Source organism: Orbicella faveolata, unplaced genomic scaffold (assembly GCF_042242905.1).
Source record: "Orbicella faveolata isolate gen_17 unplaced genomic scaffold, um_ofav_v1 contig_12, whole genome shotgun sequence".
Taxonomy (NCBI): Eukaryota; Metazoa; Cnidaria; class Anthozoa; order Scleractinia; family Merulinidae; genus Orbicella; species Orbicella faveolata.
The window spans coordinates 29,015,042-29,040,755 of NW_028301539.1; the positions used below are offsets into that span (position 1 = coordinate 29,015,042).

Here is a 25,714-nt window from a genome sequence, read left to right on the forward strand (position 1 = left end):
GCTTATTCCAGGAAGCGTCATGAAGCGCCCTGGTAAAACAAACCCCGCAAAATTTTCATCAAGTAACAAGACTGTCCTTACAGGACCTTTTCTTCAAATTGAAATTACTAAAATTCACAACTTTGCATCACTTTTAATAGGAACGCATAAAAAGAACGTGTAATCATATTGAAATTAAAAAGTCGACCAGAGCAGTTAAACATTTATAAAGCAGACTAACGTAGCAGTGCATCATGAACAGTAAAAATAGTTTAAGGTATCTTACATCACGGTCTACATATAAAGTGCCCACCCATGTGCCAGCAACATAAATTTGAACTGGAACGAAGAATTTCTAAATGATTTATAAGAACTCAGCGTTTTTACGAATTACACCCACAGCCTTAGAGGAATACAGCCCTGTTCTCATACAATTAAAAAAACAAACAAACAAACAAAAACACCAGGAAGAGATACTTACAGTAGAAGTCACTTGCGTCCCCTCATAAAGTGAGAGATTCTCGCCCATATCAACTTTCTTTTCTCTTGTAAGTTCTCGCGCGTTTCGAGATACGCCACACTCGCGTTTTAGGTGCAGGGATCCCAACCAACGCTTACCTAACTTTTTAAAGATGCTGCTTTTAGCCCTCCTCCAAATCTAAACACGTGTCTTTCACTTGTGGAAAACTATCGATTTGCTCAGTGTTTGGGTTGGAGATTCTCGCCCATATCAACTTTCTTTTCTCGCGTAAGTTCTCGCGCGTTTAGAGATGCACCAATCTCGCGTTTTAGGTGCGGGGATCCCAACTAATGCCTAAAAATGCTACCTTTAGCCCTCCCCCAAATCTACACACGTGTATTTCACTTGTTGAACTCTGTCGCTTTGGGCAATGCTTGGGTTAAAGATTCTCGCCCATTGATATCTTTTTTTCACTTGCGTATTCTCGCGCGTTTAGCGATGCGGCACACTCGCGTTTTTTGTGTGAAGGTCCCAAAACTATTCTTACGGGGCTCTTTAAAACTGCTAGTTTTGGCCCTCCCCCAAATTTACGCAAGTGTATTTCACTTGTGGAAGTCTATCGATTTGGACAGTGCTTGGGTGAGAAATTCTCGCCCATATCAATTTTCTTTCCTCTTGTAAGTTCTGTCGTTTAGAGATGTGCCACACTTGCGGTTTTGGTGTCGGGATCTCAAACTATGTTTACTGGACTTGTTAAAGATGCTAGATTTGGCCCTTTCCCAAATCCACACACGTGAATTTCACTTGTTGAAGTCTGTCGCTTTGGACAATGCTTGAGTTGGAGATTCTCGCCCATTTATATATTTTTTTCTCGCGTTTTTTCGCGCGTTTAGAGATACGCCACACTCGCGATTTCCGTGTGGGCATCTCAAACTAAGTTTACTGGACTTGTTAAAGATGCTAGATTTCGCCCTTTCTCAGATCTACACACGTGTGTTTCACTTGTGGAAGTCTATTGATTTGGACAGTGCTTGGGTGAGAGATTCTCGCCTATATCAAGTTTCTTTTCGCTAGTCAGTTCTCGCGCGTTTAGAGATGGGCCACACACGCGGTTTTGGCGTCGGGATCTTAAACTATGTTTACTGGACTTTTTAAAATGCTAGATTTGGCTTCTTCTCAAATCTACACACGTGTATTTCACTTTTGGAAGTCTGTCGCTTTGGACTATGCCTGGGGTAAAGATTCTCGCCCATTTATATCTTTTTTTCACTCGCGTGTTTTCTTGAATTAGTTTAGAGTCCCTGGGACGCGGAAATATCGCTCAAGTTTCTGGAAATCGACCCAAAGTTGGTCAAAATCACGCTGCGCGTAGCCCAGTCTCGGCGACTTTCTAGTCACAAAGTGGCTATATTTCGGTCAGAGTGCTCATAACCAAGCGTTCAAAAATTTTTCCTGTCCATTTCACTGAAAACCAAAGTCTTCTCGAATTGATTTAGAGACCCTGGGCCTCGGAAATATCGCCCAAAATAATGGAAATTGACCCAAAGTTCGTTAAAATCACGCTGCGCGCAGCCCGGTCTCGGCGACTTTCTAGTCACTAAGTAGTTATATTTCGGCCAGACTGGTCATAACCAAGCGTTCAAAAATTTTCCTCTGTCCAATTCACTGAAAACCAAAGTCTTCTCGAATTAGTTTAGAGTCCCTGAGACTCGGAAAAATCGCCCAAGTTCCTGGAAATCGACCCAAAGTTAATAAAATCACGCTACACGTAGCTCGATCTCGGCGACTTTGAGCACTGTCCAAATCGATAGACTTCCACAAGTGAAATACACGTGTGTAGATTTGGGGGAGGGCTAAAAGTAGCATCTTTAAAAAGTTATCAAGCATTGTTGGGAATCCCCGCACCTAAAACGCTAATGCAGCACATCTCTAAACGCACAAGAACTTACTAGAGAAAAGAAAGTTGATTTGGGCGAGAATCACCAACCTAAGCACTGTCCAAATTGATAGACCTCAACAAGTGAAATACGTTTGTGTAGATTTGGGGGAGGGTCAAAACTAGTATTTTTAAAGAACCCTGTAAGCATAGTTTGGGATGTCCACACCAAAAACGCGCGTTTCCCGCATTGCTAAACGTGCGAAAACACGCGCGTGAAAAAAAAGGATATAAATAGGCGAAAATCGTTGACCCAGGCATTCTCCAAAGCGACAGACTTTCACAAATGAAATACACGTGTGTAGATTTGAGAAAAAGCCAAATCTATGATCTTCAAAAAGTCCAGTAACCATAGTTTGAAATCCCGACACCAAAACCGCGAGTGCGGCGCATCTCTAAACGCGCGAGAACTTACAAGAGAAAAGAAAATTGATATGGGCGAGAATTCTTCACCCAAACACAGTCCAAATCGATAGACTACCACAAGTGAAATATACGTGTGTAGATTTGGGGGAGGGCTAAAAGTAGCATGTTTAAAACGTTATGTGAGCATTGGTTGAGATCCCCGCACCTAAAACGCGAGTGTGGCGCATCTCTAAACGCGCGAGAACTTACGAGAGAAAAGAAAGTTGATATGGGCGAGAATATCCAACCTAAACACTGTCCAAACCGATAGACTTCCACAAGTGAAATACACGTGTGTAGATTTAAGAAAGGGCCAAATCTAGCATTTTCAAAAAGTCCAGTAAGAATAGTTTGAGATGCCGGCACCGAAATCGCGAGTGTAGCCCATCTCTAAACGCGCAAAAACACGTGAGACAAAAAAATATAAATGTGCGAGAATCTCCGACCCAAGCATTGTCCAAAGCGACAGACTACCGCAAGTGAAAATACACGTGTGTAGATTTGAGAAAGGGCTAAATCTAGCTTTTTTAAAAGTCCAGTAACCATAGTTTGAGATCCCGACACTAAAAGTAGCATGTTTAAAACGTTAGGTGAGCATTGGTTCGGATTCCCGCTCCTAAAACGCGAGTGTGGCGCATCTCTAAACGCGCCAGAACTTACAAGCAAAAAGAAAGTTGATATAGGCGAGAATTTCTTACCCAAGTACTGTCCAAATCAATAGACTTCCACAAGTTAAACACACGTGTGTAGATTTGGCGGAGGGTAAAAGTGGCATCTTTAAAAAGTTAGGTAAGCATTGGTTGAGATCCCCGGACCTAAAATGCGAGTGTGGCGCATCTCTAAACGCGTCAGAACGTACGAGAGAAAAGAAAGTTGATATGGGCGAGAATCTCAGACCTAAACACTGTCCAAATCGATAGACTTTTACAAGTGAAATACACGTGTGTAGATTTGGGGGAGGGCTAAAAGTAGCATGTTTAAAAAGTTAGGTGAGCATTGGTTGGGATTCCCGCACCTAAAACGCGAGTGTGGCGCATCTTTAAACGCGCGAAAACTTACGAGAGAAAAGAATGTTGATATGGGAGAAAATCTTTAATTGAAACACTGCCCAAATCGATAGACTTAGAAAAGTTAAATACACGTGTGTAGATTTGAGGGAGAGCTAAAAGTTGCATCTTTAAAAAGTTAGGTAATCACTGGTTGGGATCCCCGCTCCTAAAACGCGAGTGTGGCGCATCTCTAAACGCGCGAGAACTTACGACAGAAAAGAATTAAAGTTTATATGGGCGAGAATTTCCAAATTAAGCACTGTCCAAATCGATAGGGAATTCCACAACTGAAAGACGTTTGTATGTATTTGGGGGAGGGCAGAAATTAACATTTTTAAAGAGTCCCGTAAGCATAGTTTGGGATCCCCACACCAAAAACGCAAACTTCCCGCATTGTTAAACGCGCAAAAACATGCGAGTGAAAAAAGCATGTAAATGGAAGAGAATCTTTAACCCAGGCATTCTCCAAAGCGACAGACTTCCACAAGTGATATACACGTGTGTAGATTTGAGAAAAGGCCAAATCTAACATCTTTAAAAGGTCCATTAAACATAGTTTAAGATCCCGAGACTAAAACCGCGAGTGTGGCGCATTTCTAAACGCCCCAGAACTTACTACCAAAAAGAAAGTTGATATAGGCGAGAATCTCTTACCCAAGTACCGTCCAAATCAATAGACTTCTACAAGTGAAACACACGTGTATAGATTTGGGGAGGGTAAAAGTAGCATCTTTAAAAAGTTAGGTAAGCATTGGTTGGGATCCCCGAACCTGAAACGCGAGTGTGGCGCATCTCTAAACGCGGGAGAACTTACAAGAGAAAAGAAAGTTGATATGGGTGAGAATCTCAGACCTAAACTCTGTCCAAATCGATAGACTTCCACAAGTGAAATACACGAGTGTAGATTTGAGAAAGGGCCAAATCTACCATCTTCAAAAAGTCCAGTAAGCATAGTTTGAGATGCCGAAATTGAAATCGCGAGCGTGGGGCATCTCTAAACGCGCGAAAACACGCAAGAGAAAAAAATATAAATGGGCAAGAATCTTCAACCCAAGCATAGTCCAAAGCGACATTCTACCACAAGTAAAATACACGTGTCTAGATTTGAGAAAGGGCCAAATCTAGCATCTTTAGAAAGTCCAGTAAGCATAGTTTGAGATCCCGACACCAAAACCGCCAGTGTGGCGCATCTCTATACGCGCGAGAACTTATTAGAGAAAAGAAAGTTGATATGGGCGAGAATCTCTCACCCCATGAGGGGACGCAAATGACCTCTATTGTAAGTATCTCTTCCCGGTGGTTTTTTGGTTTTTGGTTTTTGGTTTTTGGTTTTTTTTTTTTTAAATTCTATGAGAACAGGGCTGTATTCCTCTAAGGCTGTGGGTGTAATTCGTAAAAACACTGAGTTCTTCTAAAGCATTTAGGAATTCTTCGTTCCATTTCAATTTTATGTTGCTGGCACATGGGTGGCCGGGCACTTTATATGTAAGATACCTTAAACTATTTTTACTGTTCATGATGCACTGCTACGTTAGTCTGCTTTATAAATATTTAACTGCTCTGGTCGACGAGTTTTTAATTTCATTATGATTAAACGTTCCTTTTATGCGTTCCTATTAAAAATGATGCAAAGTTGTCAATTTTAGTAATTTTAATTTGAAGAAAAGGTCTAGTTAGTACCTTCTTGTTACTTGATGAAAATTTTGCGGGGTTTGTTTTACCAGGGCGCCTCATGACGCTTCCTGAAATAAGCTATTCCTTCCCTAGTTGAATCGTCATCAGTTTATCGTACGTTATTCAAGTTATTGATTGGAAAAATAATTATACTTTTGAACCTTAGTTCCTCTATTCTCAGGGAATAGGGGGTGGGCTTACTTCTTTCGGAGGTCGTTACTTACGGACCTTTACGATTCGTTGCGTGTACGAGCCATTGGCCAAGCGATTGGCCAAGCCATTGGTAGCCGTGCATAGTCACCTAAAGCACTGGCAACCTATCTTAGCCCCATGTACTAAGCTTCTCCTCGCGCTTTTTTTTTTTTTTTTGCCCTCGGCTGTGTAATTGTGCGATATTTTCTACACAATAACTTCAATTGCCGAGCATGATAATACTGCACGTGGCTCCCACTGCCAACGACATACTCAGACAAGTCCTCCAGATCATCTGGGTTTCTATTCCTTAAGATCTGTTTTAGATTGATTAATCAAACGCTCCTTTACGCCCGGACAAGCATCTCGATGCAAGCTCAAAGTTTATTGTGATGGCTTTCATTGGGTAAACAAGACATTTATGTCTGCTCGCCGCGCTCAACATCCATTCGTAGGCACTTTGGTATCTTTACGTTCAGTTCGTAGATCTAAACTTGGTTCAGGGGGAGAAGCAGAGGAACGTTCATGTTGTTTAATTCGTTCATCATTGCGGGATTACTTGATTTATCGGCCTTTCCCGGTTTTGTCCGCTCACGTTTTTTTCCTGCCCACGTCTTTCTTCACGTGTGTTTAGACGTGATCCGATATATAATGACGTTGTTTTGTTCCAGATTATTGGCGTCGGTGGAGTCCGCCATCATTTGAAAGCATCGGGAATGACTCGAACGCACTATTTACTTTTAAAGTGCTAGTAATATCGTGACTTCATTTTAAAGCTTGTCTCATATTCCATCGACCCTTTCTGGTTTATTTTTTATTTAATATCATCGACATGTCACTGAAACAGATTATGACGCCTTCACTGGCCGCAAGACGAAGAGCCCCAGTGAGCGTATGTAAGGAATGCTGGGAAAATTTCCTACCATTTCTCTGCGGTACTTACAGTAGAAGCCCCGTGCGTTCCGTCATGTGTACAAAGAATCGGTAATGCACAGAGTAGAATATTCAAATTCCCAGTCGTCAACTGAAAAGTGGCCACTGCTGGTTTTTCTATAATTTTCCAACTAATAAAGAAATGACTGTGCAACGGCGAATTTTCTCATAACACAAAAGATATTGAGATTGACATGTTCGGTTAATTTTCCGTCAATTTAAGTTATTTTCTGACTTTCTGACAAGATAGTGAAGTAAGTTTAAGATGGCGGATCCAAGATGGCGAACAGTTAATTACGTCATGTGACGTCACAGTCATAGTCAACAATAAATACGTCATCTTTTACCAGCAAGCCGAGGGGTATATAATTAAACCCACTGGAATTTTAATATAGTCGAACCTCAGGTTGCGACCACTTCTCGTAAGCGACCACCTGTCCTCTGCGACCAGTTTTTCAAAATACCAAAAGTTTCGGAGTCAATCGCTATATTTGGAACTTCTTGTAAGCACTATCGCGTCGCGTGATTAATTTAAACCAATAAGAATGGAAGAAAATTTACTAGTGAACCATAAAATGTATTACTTTCTAGGTTGTGTTGGCGGGAAAGTGAAACACTAGCTAATAGTCAACTTGAAATTGATAACGTGTAATTTACCGTCCTAGTGAGTTTGTGATGCTGTCGTTTCGAGCCGGTTTCCCCTTTCTTACTTGTACACGTTCGCAGGAATTACAATAATTATCACAACCTTCTATGAACCAGTGACCACAAAAGGTTTATCTACCAACTGACTATTTTACAGTGTATGGCTTATGAAAAATAAAAGCCGATTTTAATTTACAGAAAAAAATAGATTACTTCATGGAAAGTGCGCGCGTACGGTATTTACGCACGAGTTGTTGACATATCAGAAAACCCACTCGCTCGCTACGCTCACTCGTTCGTTTTCTGATACAAAAACAACGAGTGCGTAAATACCGTACAAAGCACTTTCCATGCTGTAATTTGTTTATTTTATACTTACTGTCTAGTTTTCACCCTCAACTAGATTTTCACCCTTCATTCGGCAGAACAAATGTCAAGTTATGCTTTTATTCCGTCTGAGTGCAAGCACTTTGTCGCTTCTTCAAAAACCTGGTGTAAATATTTTTCGTACAGAACAGTGTTAACCTGGTCATCAATCGATGCTTCAGCTGCGTTTGATTTGTTTCCCTTGCCTTTCTTTTTTTTAAGTCGTTTCCTTCGAGCTTCCAGACATTTCCTTGCTTGGTACAACTCTTTGTCGTCGATAATGCTTACGGCATATTTACCTTCTTTAAAACTTTTCTTACCTCTTCCTTCTGTTTGAGGAATTCACTAAGCAAGCTAACCTTAACGTCTCGTCGGGTTTTTGCTCGAGTGCTTTTGTTCTGCTGTTCCTGGATGTACTTTTTAATCGGTTTATCCAAAGCGATAAACCTGTTCGAACTTTACGCGATCGTCTGTGGTTTATAGCTAATTTGCGAGAAAACTGGAGTAAACTTGAGGAAACTCTACAGACTTCTATGAATGAAAACTGAAGAGGCGCCAACAACAACGTGAACGCGTTGCGAACTGACTGATTCGTTTTGAAAGCCGATTTCTGATTGGATGAAACGCTTTTCCCACGTGTGAGAACGTCGTTTCGCGATTGTGACTGGATGAATAAATTGCCGTATGGGTTTTTCATGCGATTAATTCTATGCGAAAATCTCAGTAAGTATGAAATAAAATAAGTTTTGAATTATATTAGTTTTCACACTTAGTTTCTACAAGAGAAAATGAGGTGAGATCATAGTGTCTTGGTTTCTATGGATACTAAAATCATTGACAAGCATTTTAATAACCCCTTTATTTCTGACATCGCACAGTTGAACAATGACTTCCAGAGAAAATGAAAGACAGTTTACAGATTTTAATATGATGTGTCAGTCACCTTTTCATTAATCTTACGCGGTACCAAATAGATTTACGAGGCTTTGGGCTCTGGAAAAACTTAACAGTTAAAGAAAATGATACATATTTTACAATCCCTTTAAAAAGTCCGATGATGATCACAAAACTACAAAACAGAAAAAGTATTGAAAAAATAATCTCCTTTATTCGTGATGCTGCCATGAATTAAAGTTAATGCCGAACCAAAAAAAAATAAATATACATATATATGTTCAACTTTTTCTTTGAAACGGAACGACAGGGCTGTAAACTCTTCGAGTCATGCAATCCTGGGTGTAAACAGCGTAATTTGGAGGGACGCCATATTTTTCAACTCTCTTATCCCACGAATGAAAACTTCTTAATTTCTCAATAACATACAGTTATCCAAACCGCGCAAACTTTAACTAAAAGAAGGCAAAGAAGAGGAGAACATTTTATTGACAATAGTGTACCGCGAAGGTCTATCAGCGGGTAAATAACGTAAGTATTTATTTTAACAAAGTATGAGACGAGCCTGCAGAAATCATGGTAGTTGTATTCATCATCTTGGACTGGATATTTTTTTCTCATGAATACAACCAGCCAATTTGCTGCAGTCACGTGTCATTAAGGGAACTTCCCATTAGTTTCAAAAGAAATTATTGGTCTGCGTTGCGGAAAGGTGGAACATTTATAACTGTTTAACATCTTGAAGTTTATAAGCACACATCAACTGCCGGCTAGAGGGTTATTAGTAAAGCTGACATTTCGAGCCCTTCGACGGAGCAGTCTTGAATTGACGGGCTGATGGTTTTGGTGCCCACTACAGGTATCTTATTACAAAAAGTTGTGATTGAGCCGCTCTGATTGGCCATAAAATCGCACGTCAATCAGGTGGTAAATATGCGTGCATGCAGAAACTAAACAAATTACAATCGAGAATTTCATTGTAGATATGATTATAAGAGATTATATGAGAATCTTGAAAAGTAATTAAAAAGTAAGAACTGAAGATAAACACAGGTATTGGCGGATTTAGGGGAGAAGAAAAAAGCAAAAAAACAAGATTGAGAAGATTGAGAATATTATAGCAGAAATAAAGGCAAACACTCTGGACAATTCTAGTTTAAGGCATTGGTAGTATTTCTAATGTAACAGTCTTGAATTTGAATCAAGTTCTGAAATTGCGACATTTTAGGGGCACGCCTCATCGATTCTGCAACTCCAAGGTACCAGCCACCCGCGTTTGAAAAATCTTGGATCCGCCCCTGACATGATAAGGCGTCATCAATCGTCCCGAACCAGAACCCTTCCATAGCTACATATAGTTAAACCTTTCTAAAGAGGACAATTTCCTGAGCAGAAAAAGTTTCCACCTAACGGAGGTGTAGGCTTGCGGGCGGTTAAAATTGCAATGTTTTTATGTGGCTGGCACCATGATAAGTAACTGTTTACAAAGGTATTCAAATGTGGGGGGGGGGGGGGGGGGGGGAGGAGGAGGTGTCCGTTGGCGGAGAATCGACTTTACCTCCAGTCAAAAGGTCATTTTATCCGCTTATTAGATAACCTTTGGAAAAGCGGGCGTCTGATCACAAGAGAAAGGAAAAAGGAGAAATTCTTTAAGTTTGCAGAGTTAACTGCATATATATATATATTTATAACTGTTCACTTAATTTTGAATTTGGCCACTTCTTGATATAGCTATCGCCCAGCTAATTATATAAATGAAATAAATTATATCTTGAACTAAATAAAAGAGTCTTTAGTTCTTCGTATAAACGACTACTCTTACAGTCACTGTCAAATTTGAAAATATTAAATGTGTTCATTTAGTTTACGGCGGGATTTTTTACTTTTACGTTGCAACCAATTCAACCCGATAAACCGTTGCACTGACTTCCATTAGGTCTTCACTCAAGCTTCTCAAACTCATTAATAATTCATCAAGTTAAAACAAAGAAAATCACAACCGTGAAGGAGGTTTGGATACCCGGTCTTAATTAGCATAGATTTTGACGATTTTACTTCTCCGTTTTCTCCTTAGTTTTTGTTTCGATTGAGAAGATATATCAAACACTCGAGACGGTGTTCCATCGGCTATCCAAACACCTCGAATTTCGTCAGATATACTCCGCTGCGCGTCGTATTTTCAACTCTCTTTTCGGTGTTTGGATACCCCGATGAAACACTTTCTCTCGTGTTTGATATATTACGTAAAATTCACCTTGCGAAATTCATACAACTTTGTACGTGTACTCCCACGCTTAACACGACTGTCCACGTTTTTAAGTTTAGGACGGACGTTTCATTAGTAAGAAAAGTTTCAAAAAGCACTTTTTGTATCTTAGTGACGAATTGAGGTATTGTTTTTTAGCATTTCTTATAAAAGCCTTGCACTTAATGGAGTGTTCACTAAGTGAGTTTCTTCAAATTTTAATTCATCAGTAATAGACCAGAAAAACTGCTGCGAATCTTTAGCTTTTAGTACAGAACTGCTAACATGAGTGCAATTTCTGTCTTTATTTTGGTTTTCGTGCTCGCATTTGTGACATATGGCGGTAAGTCATTAGTAATCTACCGTTATAATTTTAGGATATAAAGATATTCTCATTGCTGTTACAAGGGGTTTAGATATTGCTCCTCGTTTTTGTGACTTTAAGAACGCATGAGTAAACCAGTTTAATTTCAAAATAGGCAATACATCTTACTCCCTATTTTGACGGAGAAAATAAGAGCATATATGTTTTGAATTGGTTGCATTTACGAGTTTTTATCGGGACCCATCTCTTGGACTGAAAAAATAACTGTGATTTATTTGTTGGGAAAGTGTTCGCGGTATTCAACGGGAACAGCCTGTTTAATAGGTATAACGTTTTTTTTTTTGTGCTCTGAATTGCTCTCGAATTTTCTTTCTTTCTTTACTCTTTACTCTATTTGAATGTTTGTTATTGCAGCGATATAAAAGAATCGAATAACGTTCTTCCAGTTCTTCTATGTATTCTCAGTAATGTATTTTCTGTAATGTGCTTTTGTTCTTCGGCATCATTTTACCTTAACATGGTGGTAACCACGCCGGTAACCAGCTCGAAAGCCAGTGGCTACTTTGCTCACCACGCACATATCTTTTTAGTCTTTTCGCTAACCGTGATATTATGTAACAAATATTTCAATTTTATGTTTATAATAGTAATTAATGTAACTCTGTAAATACTGCACAATAAAGAAGCCGAAGAAGTTGAAGTTGAACAGTGAGTAATTTTTCCTAAAAACCAATTTCAATGCCAAAATTAAAATTCGCACTATTTATGCAGGAATTTCTTAAAACAGCCTTGATAAAATATTATATTAGAGCATGGCGACGTTTGCGAGTGTAAGGTAGAACATTTAACCGTTACGACGGTTTTTCGAAAACGTTAAACTTTTTTCTCTGCTTTGAGTTGGAGCTAAGTGATGATGGAGAACCTACAGTATTACTAATCTCTAGCAAGAAGCTATTACAAGAATTAACAGCTATGTTTTTATTTCCTTTAGCATTTGGTCAAAATTGTTCTGTCCCTCTCCAAGCTGTTGGCTGTTACAGGGATATTGGGCATCGAAGAACTCTTCCACATTTAATCCTGAATGGACGCGGCTCAAAAGACTTCTGGCCAAAATATAAGACAGTTCTACCGAGGTAATTGTTGCTATAATAGATTAAGCAAAATCTTCAACAACCTAAAACAGTTTTTTTCAAAAGTGTACTAAGGGGCAGTAGGGTCATCTTTGTTCGAGCCTACGCATCAGGGTAAAAATGCTAGTCGCCTTCAGAAATAAAACCGGACTTAGCACCTCCCCATTGGCCCTGAGACCAATTTTCAATCAATTCAGTTGGTCTATCGAAAATACTTGTTTTGAAAAAGTTGTCAGGTATCCGGGGGAATTGAAAGCGGCCGAGCACTCGTTTGTTCGCTTGTCGGGATTATTTTTTTTTCCGGCCGTGGTACGTTCTGCGAGTTGCACAGTCTCCACTATATTTTTAGGCACACATTTCCCACGAAAGGCGAACCACTAGTGGTCACATGACCAGAGCCAGACGTCACGTTTGAGGTTTTCGACTCGCGTTTTGAACATTTACCGCAAGCTTTATTGCCTTGAATTTTATTTTATGTCAGGTACAAATGCTGAAATCGAATAAAGTAACTCTTTTTCTGCAAATTTGCCTTTATTTATTTATTTATTTATTTATTTATTTTTTGGCAAATAAGCAATTACCTAGCCTTTTGTTGTTATTTGTAGAACACTGATTATAAGCGGCAATATGGGAGCGGCGTAAGTCGTATGTGTGTTTTATGCTGCTTTAGTTCTTTCAGGAAAGCTAAAAATGCTATTAAAAAAAACCTCTTTTGGGGGAGGGGGGCGTTATTTTATCAATTTCCAATGCGTCGAAAGCTGCCAGCTAGCAGCCGAGAGCTTATTTCAATCTAAATTTTCAACCAGAGAACGTTTTAATTCTTTTAATATGTTTGACCTGGTTTCTCGTCTATTTTAATAGGTTGATTTCTATTCGGTCCAGTTTACTCCAATCTATATCGACTAACGTTCAAAAGGCGAACGGTAAACGTCTTACCTTAAACCGCGGTAAACTTCGATCTAAAGGTCTCTAGTATTTCGTACTGAAACTACCTCAAATCATCTTCTCTAGTGACTTAAATCCTTTCGGTCAACACCAGGGCATCTTGCAGTTTCCAATCGGAGGAAACCTTAGCGAGCCAGTGGTCGCCTGTTAATGTTGACCAAAAGGTAACCTGGCTCAAATAATTTCTATTCTACTTGTTACGTAACCCCTATTGTCGGGGAAGAGCCATGAAACACACGCTTGTCTCGAAGGAAAAATCTCCCTTGGATTGGCTGCGTTCTATCCACTCACATCAATAAGTTGCCACGTACCTAACGCGGTTGCCCGGATGGTGTAGTGGATATCACGCCCGACTAGTATGCGGTGAGATGCGGGTTCGAATCTTGCTCGCGACACGAATTTTTCTTTCATTTCAGAGACATGTGTCGAAAGCCGCCTGTAAGTTATTTACATCTTTCTTTCATTGTCTCTAAGGCCTTCCTGGCTCAAATAGCTTCTATTCTACCCGAAAAGGTAACCTGCGAGCAAGCAAGAACTGTCAAGAGATCTTGGTCGCACCCGTTGAAAAATAAAAGGATTTCGACCGCTATGGACGACACTACACGTGGCTGTTCCCGGTCAAGCCAGTGCGCTTTATGTTCATGGTTATAATTAATTTTTGTTATATTTTTAAGCTTGGTCTGTCGCTGTGCGAGCAAGGCAAAAGAGATGGGCTATCCATTCTTCGGCATCCAGTTCTACGGAGAATGCTGGGCGGGCAAGAACTTCGCCTTTCCTGAGAAGAGAACGAGTTGTATAGATGCAAGATTTCAGACGTGTGCTGAGAATGGTTCTGAAAGGATATGCAGTGGATCCAACTGGTCAAACTTCGTGTACTTCGAAGTAGAAGTGCGTGTCCATTACTTGAGCTATACATAACATATTTAGCTGAAGTAGAAAAGCTTGCCAGCATTATTGTTTAGCTATGCCTTGGAGAGTTGTCAAATGTCGGCTTGTAGAATAGCTTTGTTTGACTCAGAGTTCGGTTCAATTCTGACAATTTTGAGCTAAACTTAAGAACAAAATTGTGGATTTTAAAAAAACCTCTGGCTACTGCATCAGATTAACCACAACTAATACATTCATGAAAAAACCCATCACTGCCAAATGGACTACATTACGTCAGTTACTGCTTGCTTATGGGGAAAACGCGCATTTCTCTGTCTACACTACAACGAAGGAATTTGAGAAAGGAGGTCCGGTTTCACTCTAAAAACGCATCGAATTTTTTTCCGTCAACACTGCGCCGGAAAAAAATTTTAAAATGCAGCGATCATCGGTCATTTTGGATTTGTGTTTGAGGAAAACTCGGTCAGGGAGATCATATGATAAAGCCATCGTTTTCATAAAGCTACGTCAGTTTCAGAATGTTTTCCGTTCAGACGGAAAAGAAAAGCCGGCTTTTTCAAATTTAACCGATCAGGTTGAACAGTAGTCCTATGTCGTCGCCTTTACATATTTTCGTACTGCTTTAAAGTTTTCTTAGTTGAATGATTGTTTTAATCAATATATCATGCGTCATTTCCAGAATCCAACAGCGGTGGCAACTACAGCAAAGCCAAGTACACGTAAACCAACCACAGTGAAACCAACCACAGCTAAACCAACCACAGCCAAATCAACCACGGCAAAACCAACCACTGCAAAGCCAACCACAGCAAAGCCAACCACAGCAAAGCCAACCACAGCAAAGCCAACCACAGCAAAGCCAACCACAGCAAAGCCAACCACAGCAAAACCAACCACAGCAAAGTCAACCACAGCAAAACCAACAACAGCAAAGCCAACCACAGCACAACCAACCACAGCTAAACCAACTAAACCTCCAATAACTATAAGTAAGCAAAGTTTTAGTTTTAAAATTAGAAAAGAATGGTTCTACATATTTAATTTTTACCCCGGTGTCCGCGTTCTCACAGGGTCAACCACAGGAAAAAATTTAGTTAATAGCAAACGCGCAAGGTACATTGAATCATGCGCGTATACGTTGTACATGTAGTTACAGTCGATCAACCCTAAAAGTGGCCGTTATGGGGAGGTAGGGGTGTCATATGTTTTTTTCGGGGTGCATTTGTTTTTCAGAAAATGCTTATTCTAGCACATACAGATCAAAATAAAAATAAAACAGAAAGTAAACAGAAACTGAGACCAACGAAGCGTGGTACAGATCAAATTTGGTAACCTTTTACAACAAAAAATGGGGTTTTGTATTTACGCGAGTGCCCTGGGGCCCGTTTCTCGTAAGCCCCGGAAACTTTTCGGGCCCATAAAGCCATTTTTTGTTCATCTGTGTCCAAAAATGGAGAAGTGTATACGCCCGAAACTTGTTGTATGAAGGGAACCTCTGTTCATATTGCGAATATGTGAATAAAACAGCTCTGTAACCATAAGATTCGAGATTTTGCTATAGCTTTACGGGGGCGAAAACTTTTCGGGACCTTCGAGAAACGGGCCCCTGGACCGTCTGAGAATCAGTCCAGCATCAAAGCGGCGACCTTAAAACTAGCCACATATTCCGGCGACTTTAATTCCAGACCAAAGCTTGTCAAAATTCAAAGCCGTCTGTAAAGCAGGTAACGTGTGGATCTCAACGCATTTCGTTCTTTGTTTCAGAGTGTAAAGTGCCACTGGACATTGCGTTTGTTGTCGATGCATCTGGTAGTGTTGGAACTCGTTCTTTCCAGCTAGTGAAGAAATTCTTACAAAATTTTACTCATTATTTCAACGTGTCCGCGAATGAAAGCCACTTTGCTTGCCTTCACTATGATCACAGAGTTTTCAAGGATTTTACATTCAATGATACAGAGTTTTACGACCCTTTAGCTCTGGAATACAAGCTCGGCAACATGTCATATCCCTCAGGTGCCACACTCACTGACAGAGCATTGTGGGTAGCCAAGACATTTTACTCGACGGATAATGGTGCACGTGACTACCATATAATACCGCGTTGCTTATTGGTCATTACAGATGGTAAGACCTATCGTGGAAAATACCGACTCATACCACCCGTCATCTCTTTAAAGGTACACTGCAACTAACATACAAAACCTTCTTAATTACCTTACAAACAAGTAAAGGTTATGGATCTCAAATTCATTAAAAATTAATCAAGGGTCTTCTCGGCTGGGACTGGAACTAGCTTGCAAGGAGGCTCATGGGGGGGAATATCATAAAAAGAGATTTTAAATTGCTGGTTTTCAGTGTCACGCAATTCAAAATAGATCAAGATAAAAATCAAAACCGGTCGATAGATAAAGTCCAGAATCGGAGAAATGAAAGAAGGTAAATATGCAGACTCTCGCCAAAATTCTGGTCACAGCAATTTTTCGTACGCGAGATATGCGGATAAATTTTTCACCCAAATTTATAGTGATTTGTATGGAGACGAGATGCTGGTGTCCATCCGCATGGGCACCAACATGGCGGCCGGAAACCAACAGAAACATCTGGCACTGAGTTTTGTTACAAAAGCGCGAATTTATCCCTCGAGCAACTCTAAAACATTAAAATAATACTTTTTCTAAGACATTAACTGTTCAGATAACCAAGTTCCCCGAAATAAGTCACTTTTTTAACCATCATGACTCTCTAGGCCGTCATGTAAATGCCGCGTCACGCAAAAGCTTAGAAATTCAAGTGTAGTGTATTACAAAACCAAGAACCCATTCGGAGCGAAAATCTATATGAATATTAGTTTTCAGCTGCTCTTATACATCATTAAAGTAAAATCTCAGGAAAATCTCCCTGCATAAGCTTTAGTTGCAAGCTAGTTGCATTTCAATACCGAGAAAACGAGTATGGCCTACTGTAGTATTTTGTGGCCTTTTGTAGTTTCCGGGATGGCAATTAGATGTTTATTATTTTCTGTATTTTCGCGGTTTTCAGTCTTTTTTCCGACAGAAGTTTAATTTCCATAACCGCCGAAAAAGTTTAAACTAAGCAACACTTGCCTTACTCACCAAGATTCAGTGAACCAATCAGAAAGCTGGAAATGCATTATACCTGAATTACAATTCGATAAAGTTATTAATATACATTGCAAAACAAACGTGCGAATAGAAGCTTATGAATAACTGCGTCTATTATCTCGGGCAGTTAATTTTAAGCACTAGATTTCGCCAATAGACCAATTTCGATATATTGAAATTCAGCCTAACACAATAGACCTCAGAACGAGGCTCTGGGGAATAAACCCCACAAACTCTGTATTTATTTCCCAGAGCGTCGTACTAAGGTCTATTGTTTTAGGCTGAATTTTAATACATCGAAATTGGTCTATTTCTTTTTTACTTTTTGAAATAGCTGGCTCCTCGCTCGATGTAGTATTATTCTTACTTTCGACGTTATTGACCTGGACGTTTTTGGTCAGGATCCATCACAGTTACTACAAATGGCGTGGCGTGATTTGGAAAAATGACAACATAATTTGAGAGTTTTTGTTGTTTTTGTTCAGGGAGCAACCAAAGTGAAAATCGTAGCTATTGGTGTCAGTTGGCATGTGGACGAAGAAGAACTGAAAATCATGGCTGGCAACAATCACTACGTGCTGGTAGACACCTTTGACGATCTCAGTGACGCGATGCAGGAAGTCCTGGACAAAGTTTGTACTTAAAAGGTATCAAAATGAGCGGCATGCCACCAAGACTCCCTCCACACTACGCCGGAAAATTTGAAAACGCAGCTTTTTTTCTACGGTTAGGTCTACCGTCCACACTTATCCTTCACGAAAACGGAGCTTTTCGAAAACGTTCTTCAAACTGGAGGAATTTGAAAACGCCGGCTTTGAGTGTTGGTGTAGACGGAAAACGTTTTGAAAACGGAGTTTTTCGAAAACAATGACGTCTTGATAATCCTGTGATTAACCCTAACTCTCAAGGATGCGCTCAAGTTTTTCTACTGCCGGTAATTGTTGCGTTTGAAGAGCGTTTTCGAAAAGCTCCGTTCTCGGCGTAGTGAGAGCGGTCCGTTTTTTTGCCTCTCTTGCTCCTGCGGAAGGGAAGAAGAGAGACCCTGGGTTCGAGGTTGGGAGTGCCTTTGAATGTGCACAGCACATGCGTGTTCTCTACAGACGTACCATTTTTTAACAATGTTTTTCCCAATTTTCCCAAAGTTAAAAATCGTTTTAATATCAACTTGTTTTTTTCTTCACAGAGATAAGACATCACAAGAATGCATATTTGGAATCAGATTTTTCACATGAAAGAGACCAGGCTTTTCATGCAAATTTGAATGGAAATGGGGGTTGTGTCGCATTATGTAATGTACTTGTTTGGAAATGGGACTATTTAATCAAATTGGATCTGGGGATGCAGAAGCTGTTAAATTCTATGCCAGTAACAAGCTGCCAGATGTACGAGATTTCAAACAAAATTGGCAAAAAAATGTGCAATATCTAAAGCTTTATTGAAAAATCTTGCAGTAAATATATATTAATAAAAATGTTGAATTAAATAATGCTTGGGCTGCATTTCATCATACAACATAAATAATTGAAAACCCAAGTTAAATAAAGTAGCCGCATGCAACAATATTTACATCATGACTCACACAATATTTTACTTAAAGTGCCTATGAAGTAAAAACTAATTGCTGCTGATTTGAAAGGCTTTTCAAAGTAAAGAAGAATGGCGTTTTCCTTTCTGGAATATCTTTTTTCATTTTAGAGATATTCACGTTTTTGTATTATAAGTGATGACGTCATAGGTGGTTCCACTAAAACGATTCAACACTCAATCAAGAATATCTCTAGAAATATTAAAGCAGTGTTCTTTAAACTTGACACCAGAAATGTACATCACAAAAGAAACAAAATGATACCCGTTGTACCATCGCCATGACAACAGTTATGCCGCTGGTCCTGTTTTAATTAAAACTAACATTACCAGATTTTATCTTAAACAAGGATCTTCCACTCCCAACAATCTAATGGGGAGAGTTAAGATAATATGGGAATCATGTGTGTTCCCAGCATGACCCCCTGTCCCTTTTCGAAGGGTTGCAAATTGGCATATTTGGTTTTTCACAGAAAGAGACTGGAGCCAAAAGTGTTGCCATGGCAACAACACAGGTGTCATTCTGTTTCCTTTGTGATGCGCATTTGTGGTGCCAAGTTTGAAGAACACTGCTCCAATATTTCTAGAGATATTCTTGATTCAGTGTTTTACTGTTCAAGTGGAACCACCTATGATGTCATCACTTTCCTCATTTGCATATTACAAAAACGTAAATATTTCTAGAACGAAAAAAGATATTCTAAAAAGGGAAACGCCATTCTTCTTTACTTTGATAAGCCTTTCAAATAAGTGGCAATTATTTTTTACTTCATAGGCACTTTAAAGAGTTAATGACGAACCCCTGGGTCTACCTTTAAAAGCACTGTGTCTTAAGGAAGCAAAACTCAATTTTTATGAAGGACCATTCACGTGGGGTCAGTCATAAAGATAATTACATTCAGCACACATTTCATGATATTAATTTCTACTTGCAGTGTCCTCGATTAATGTCACCAACCTTAACTGTTGTACATGTGAATTTCCTTTCATGTAAAAATATGTTATAGATAAATTAATCAAAGATCACAAGTACATGGCCAAACAATAGAAGCCGTCACAAGGCCATATCATAGGTTTGTTCAACATAGTTCTCAAACAGTGTACTTTACCAGTGCAGGTGCTTGAATTGATACATAGGCTCACGTGGCTTGAACAAGTTTATTCCAAAGTAAAACTGTAAAAACTGCAATAACATAATGCCATGGATGGCCAAGAAACAAAAAGGGAAAATACAATCTACAATGAACTTTTCCAGGTTCCAAAAGATGCTGCCTGGTTGAACAAACTAAACCCCCTAAAGTGCATCTTTGAGAGTAATGACACAAACGTGAAATGTCACAAAAACACGACGAAAGAAATACAAATGAGGCACATAGGTGCCATTACAGCATACAAACGAGCCGATTTCTTTGTATTAAAATTCGGGCAAGTCTGTGAGGATTAGGAGGATTAAAACAAAAGAAATCACATTGAGTTTGAGGTGTGGATTATCTGTCAATAATTAGTTTGCTTTAGTCCCCTTAGCCTCAGCACCACGTTTGAATTTTAATTAACAAATATATAAAAAATTTGTGCTTGTGTGTCATGCATTTATTCTTTCAACAAATTCTTGATCGAAACCTCACAACGACAAAATTATTACAAATTATTTTAATTAACACAATGGAACATAAAAAAGAAAACAACAATCAAGAACATCATTTAAAAAGCTGATCGTAAGCAGAAACCTCAAAACGTTACAATACCTTACCTTACTTATGGGAGTCTTAAGGTGGATGTATTGTTCCTGTAAAAGTTGTTTGTTGTAGATATGACCTTTGATAAAAACTTACAAAGAGATGAGAAAACTAAAGCTGGGATAGCAAAGCCAGGGGGCAATTTCACGCAAAATATACATAAAATAATAATTTTACAAATATCTCCAGACCTCCTACAAGTTAGCGCCTCTAGCGCTTGCTTGTAAGCACCCCCAATTCAAAGTATGCTCCGCCACCCCTGTAAAGAAGCGCATCCTCTTTTCAATGGGCACTTCATACAAGCAAACTGTCCACTCTTGAGTCACAGATCATCTTCGGAGTCCAAACTAATCTCTTTCATACCTAGATCCCAAGCACTGTTTAGATCTTGAAAATCATTCTGTAAGTGGGAATAGTTCACTTGAGACTTTTTCTTTAACAACTTCTGTGATACAACAAACACTAGGCAGGTAGTAGCACTAATTATAGCCAGACTTCTAAACAGAACTCTTGGCCCATATTTGCTGTAAACAGCTCCTCCTCCAAACCCTGCAATAAGCCTGCCAAGGCCAAAATGCGTTGCAGAAACTAGACCCATCACTGTCGCACGCATACCCTCAGGTGAAATCATACCTCCATAAGATGTTGTAGCAGCCCACATGGCTCCAAACGTCACGCCGTGGAGAGGTTCAATGGCCAACACGTACCAAGCATTGGGAATAAAGGAGTATGACAGATACCTTACAGTATAACACACAAGTGTAAGGTATAAAACGCCATGATGCCCTATCCACTTGATTAAATGGCCTGAGTAGAACATTATGGGGACTTCTGTAACACATGTCATACAAAGAGAGAGTCCCATAAGCAAGTGACTTCCATTCAGGTCTTGAAGAAACCAGAATAAGAATACCTCAATCGTGGTCATACAAGTTCCCATGACAAGAATGACAATCAAAAATATCACAATGCGACAGTCTGAAAGAAGAATCCTCACATTCCGAATGATGTTCGGCTTAGATTTGTCCTCTAAAGATTCTACTGGCAATTTGAACACGGTTATTATAGTCAGTATGCTAAACAAAAGGAATCCACAGAATGCTAAGAGAAACTCATTTTGATTTAAACGTTGGGCTGACTGATCCATTGTGAAGCCAGAAATAATTGCAATACTTCCCCATCCCGCTGAGCCCCACATTCGTTGTTTGCCGTAGTCCCCAACTCTTTCCATATCAGTCAAGTACTTTACAGCGGCTGCATCGGCAAGAGAGTTGGAGTTGTCAAACAGTGAAATCACAAACACAAGTATAACAAGAATTAAAAATGTGTTATTGTTATTTCCTCCTTTCCCTGGACTGTTAGCCATTACTGACACGTTCAAAACTGAATGATTTGTACAGTTTTTGTCCACAGTGAACAAAGAACAGTTTCCTGTAATACCACACGGCCATATATTACCACTGCCATTTGCCTTCTCAGATGAATTCCATATTGAGATGTTGCTGCATAAATTTCTTTCCACACTCGATTCTTCGTTTGGACGAACAAATACAAGAGAAAACTGCAACGTGGTTGAGACGATAAACATTACTAGCATCACAAGTCTGTGTTTACGGTACTTGTCTGCCAAAACTCCGGAAACAGGTGCTCCAATAACACGCGCCAATGGCTTCAAACCGAGTATAATTCCCGTCTGTTGCGCTGACATTCCCACGTGGCGAAAAACTATGGGATAAAATGGCTTGATACAAGCTTGGGCGCTGAAAGCAAAAAAGTAATAGAGCTTCAACACCAGAAGATTTTTGTTAATGCAACAAAAGCGCTTCGGATCAAATTTCTTTTGCACTTGAATTCGTGTTTGTCCTTTCAGTTCTTCTTGTCCGTTAACACATCTAACTTCAACTTCATCAGCCATTTTGTTTCTCGCGGAATCCAATTTATCACAGGCGTTCCCAGCGTTCCCCATGTTGTTCCCAGATTCCCGCTCATTTTGTATCGGTTTGCGTCTGTAGCGTTGCACTTTCGTCCTGCGTGGCAGACATGTCTAACACCTTTTGACCAATGAATGAGTTGCCAGTAATCGGATACCCCTGTTTGCGCAAAGAACTCTGGGATCGTCAGGGGGCAAACATTGCAAGTCGCTAAAAGGAAATGTATGGCGAAACGTTGTTTCGACGCCCAAAAACATGGTTTTGGGGAGAGATCAACGCTTTTTCGCCGTTGTTTTATCGCGGATGGATTTTGGCAATGTTGATACATGGAAAATGTAAGTTTTTGTTTGAATAACCGTGAAATAAGTGATAAAATTTACCGATAAACTCCCTTTTGCTTGCGTGAGGTTTATTGTGAAATACATTGAAGAGAATATTGAAAATTTCAATACACGCCTGATCTCGAGAGGCTACCCGGAGCGAATGGTAGAAAAGACCCGCCGAGAAGTTAAATATAAAGACAGAAAAGAAGCTCTAAAACAGAAATCGAAAATTGCAGAAGGAACTACTACCCTTTGTGTCGGGCAATTTCACTCAACCGTCAATACCAAACTTTGGAAAGCATAATCACGCACAAATGACACTTTTAAATACAAATACTCGGAGATAAATTCAAAGAGCCACCCTTGATCTGTTATAGAAAAGGAAAATCACTGAAATACGTGCTTGTAAAAGCAAAGCAAAGGCTTTGAGCAACACAGTAGCCACACAGCATGAGTCGCGCGGACTCATTTGTAATTAAATCAACCCCAGACAGTACAATGATCGCCACCGGGTATATTTCCAGTATTATTTGCATGACTGAGCTTTCAAATAAGCCAAAAGTAGCCTGTACACAACTTGAAAGGCTTCACTGGGTTATTTCCTCTCGATTTATACCTAATTAATTTTGTAACATTATCAGACCATTACGCGATGTAAATTCCACAATAAACCTCACGCAAGCAACGGAGTTGATCGGTAGATTTTGTCATATATTTCACGGTTATTCAACCAAAAACTTACATATTCCACACATCAACATTGCCCAAATCCATACGCGATAAAAACGACGGCGAAAAAGCGTTGATCTCTCTCAAAAATCGTTTTCTTGTACTTCGAAACAACTTTCCGCCATACATTTCCTTCTAGCGACTAGCAATGTTTGCCCCCTGACGATCCCAGAGTTCTTCGCCCAAACACGGGTATCCGATTACTGGCAACTCATTCATTGTATGTGTTGTTGTTTCTTCCAATGAAAATGCGTTGTGATCGTGTCCTCTGAGATTATTTTACTAGGGGACGGGACAGTGTTTGCCAGTTGAAAGCTCGAAACCTATCGATTGTGACTTTTATCGTGAGGGTGTTTTGCCGGATCTTTCTGCATGTTCCGAAACACATTTACAGCTGCCTTTGAAGGCTAATATTGTTGGTAAGAAGCTTTGTGAAGTGTAGTGTATTGTATTATGTTGTTTGTAGAAATGGAGTGAGCAATTTATATGGCTCAAGTCTACGAAGCCATTTCGACATGTTCATCAGCAATCTAAGTTTTGTTGATCGTGTTGCTTTCAAGCGGCACGAACTAAGCTGGCACTAGTTTGTATAGTCCACACTGTTGTGTTTTGAATTTTGCAATTAAGATCTGCCTCCGTCACGGGCATAAAGAAACGCTGTCGTGCAGACAGAGCAAATTTTCACTCAGCTTATTACCACCTTATATCGCCAAATGCCACCAAATACATGTATACAGCTTAGTTGGATAAAAATGCTATAGAGCAGAGCAAAACAGTAGTTTCGAAATAATGTGCAGGACTGCAAGGATTAAAATTGGTTACAGTTCAAGAAATTTGAGTTTAGTTCAGGATGTCAAGAAATCGAGTTTACCATTCTTGTGACAGTTTGAACTTTCAAGCCTTTATTTTGTCTGGTATTTCTTTTCTTCTATCAGTATTGGGAATGATTTCTACCCATGTTAAAGTAACCTTTAAAGTAATCTCCTGGGCACAATCACGAAAACAAATGCACAATACATTTCCCTGAATGTTTCCTACCAAGCACAGTCTCTAAAAATAAATTAAAATAGGTCACCATGCTTGCAAAAGAGATATGATGTACCAGTCTTACCCTATTTTGCCAGGTCTTTTAAATAGTACTATTCATTTATTTTATCACTCCGCATTACATTTTGCGGTGGCTGGAAGGCACAGTTTTTTGATGAACTTTGATAGGCATACATGAATTTTTGAGCATAAGGAACAACATAATAAACAACTTATGCAAAAGAATCGAAAATAATCCAAATAACATACAATCCATGAGTAATGATTTTGTTGTTGATGCTATTGAATCAGTGTAAAATTCTGCGCTTGAAGCGTTCGCAATATAGTGCTAAGGAATCACCAGGTAAGGTCAGGGTTGTTTGTCCTTCTGTTCTTCTTTTCCTCTGTTGTTGACTTGCTACCTTTAAGCTGTTTGTTACAAAGCAGTGTTTTGTAGACACACAGTGTGTATAGTCATCATGTGAGGCTGCTTCAAGAAGTGCTTGCCTAGGTTTCCTTTTCTATGCGACTGGTCCAATTAGTACATATTATAGTTCACCACTGAATTTTCTCCGATTCTTATTGGTTTAAATTGATCACGTGATGCAATAGTGTTCATCCGTGGAGAGACACTATCAGCCCATTGTGCCTGTCTGAGGGAAATACCCGGATGGATAGTACTCGTCCGTGTAAATGTTTCTGTAAAGAAGCTGGCTTACAGAAAGTTAACAATTGAAATACATTAAGTGGGTTTTTGTCTGTTTTCTTTTTCAAATTTTACATTTGGCTTCAACGACCTTCCATGGCTTTCATCTAAAAAAGTTGAAAATAATTCAATATGAATTTTGAACTGGCACGCGGAAGAAAATTTAGTGGTGAACGATAAAGACAATAGAGTGTTTATGTCTCGGAACTATCGGTTGATAGTTGTCCCTTGGAAATTTGATGTTCTTAAAACTAGCATATTTGTTTTAAGAGCATCAAATTTCCATGGGGCAACTATCAACCGATAGTTCCTCGACAGAAACTCTCTATTGTTTAAATAGGGATACATCCAATACCTTGTCATGTCTTCATTAGGTGGCATTGCCATTATCTCTTTGTGCCAGCTCTTGTGTGAGGAACATTGCCATTCTTGTTATCTTCTGGAGAATTTATTCATGTTTTTGGATACTTGGATTTTTTTGTTCTTTTAAT

The 25,714-nt window shown here is 39.5% G+C and overlaps 2 protein-coding genes across 2 annotated transcripts; one reads left to right on the plus strand and one right to left on the minus strand.

The window, feature by feature from the left end:
* The first annotated feature begins 13,536 nt into the window (after window positions 1-13,536).
* LOC149117451 (uncharacterized) lies at window positions 13,537-18,674 on the plus strand. The gene is made up of 6 exons (XM_089281519.1): window positions 13,537-13,541; window positions 13,853-14,085; window positions 14,756-15,055; window positions 15,831-16,243; window positions 17,674-17,835; window positions 18,372-18,674. Exons 1-5 carry the CDS (start codon window positions 13,537-13,539, stop codon window positions 17,830-17,832), a joined length of 1,110 nt encoding a protein of 369 aa, XP_089137645.1. The 3' UTR covers window positions 17,833-17,835; window positions 18,372-18,674.
* Window positions 18,598-23,343, minus strand: LOC110053348 (major facilitator superfamily domain-containing protein 6-like). The gene has a single exon (XM_020759576.2). The coding sequence runs from the start codon at window positions 22,472-22,474 to the stop codon at window positions 20,831-20,833; it is 1,644 nt and encodes a 547-aa protein (XP_020615235.2). The 5' UTR covers window positions 22,475-23,343; the 3' UTR covers window positions 18,598-20,830.
* Window positions 23,344-25,714: the final 2,371 nt, after the last annotated feature.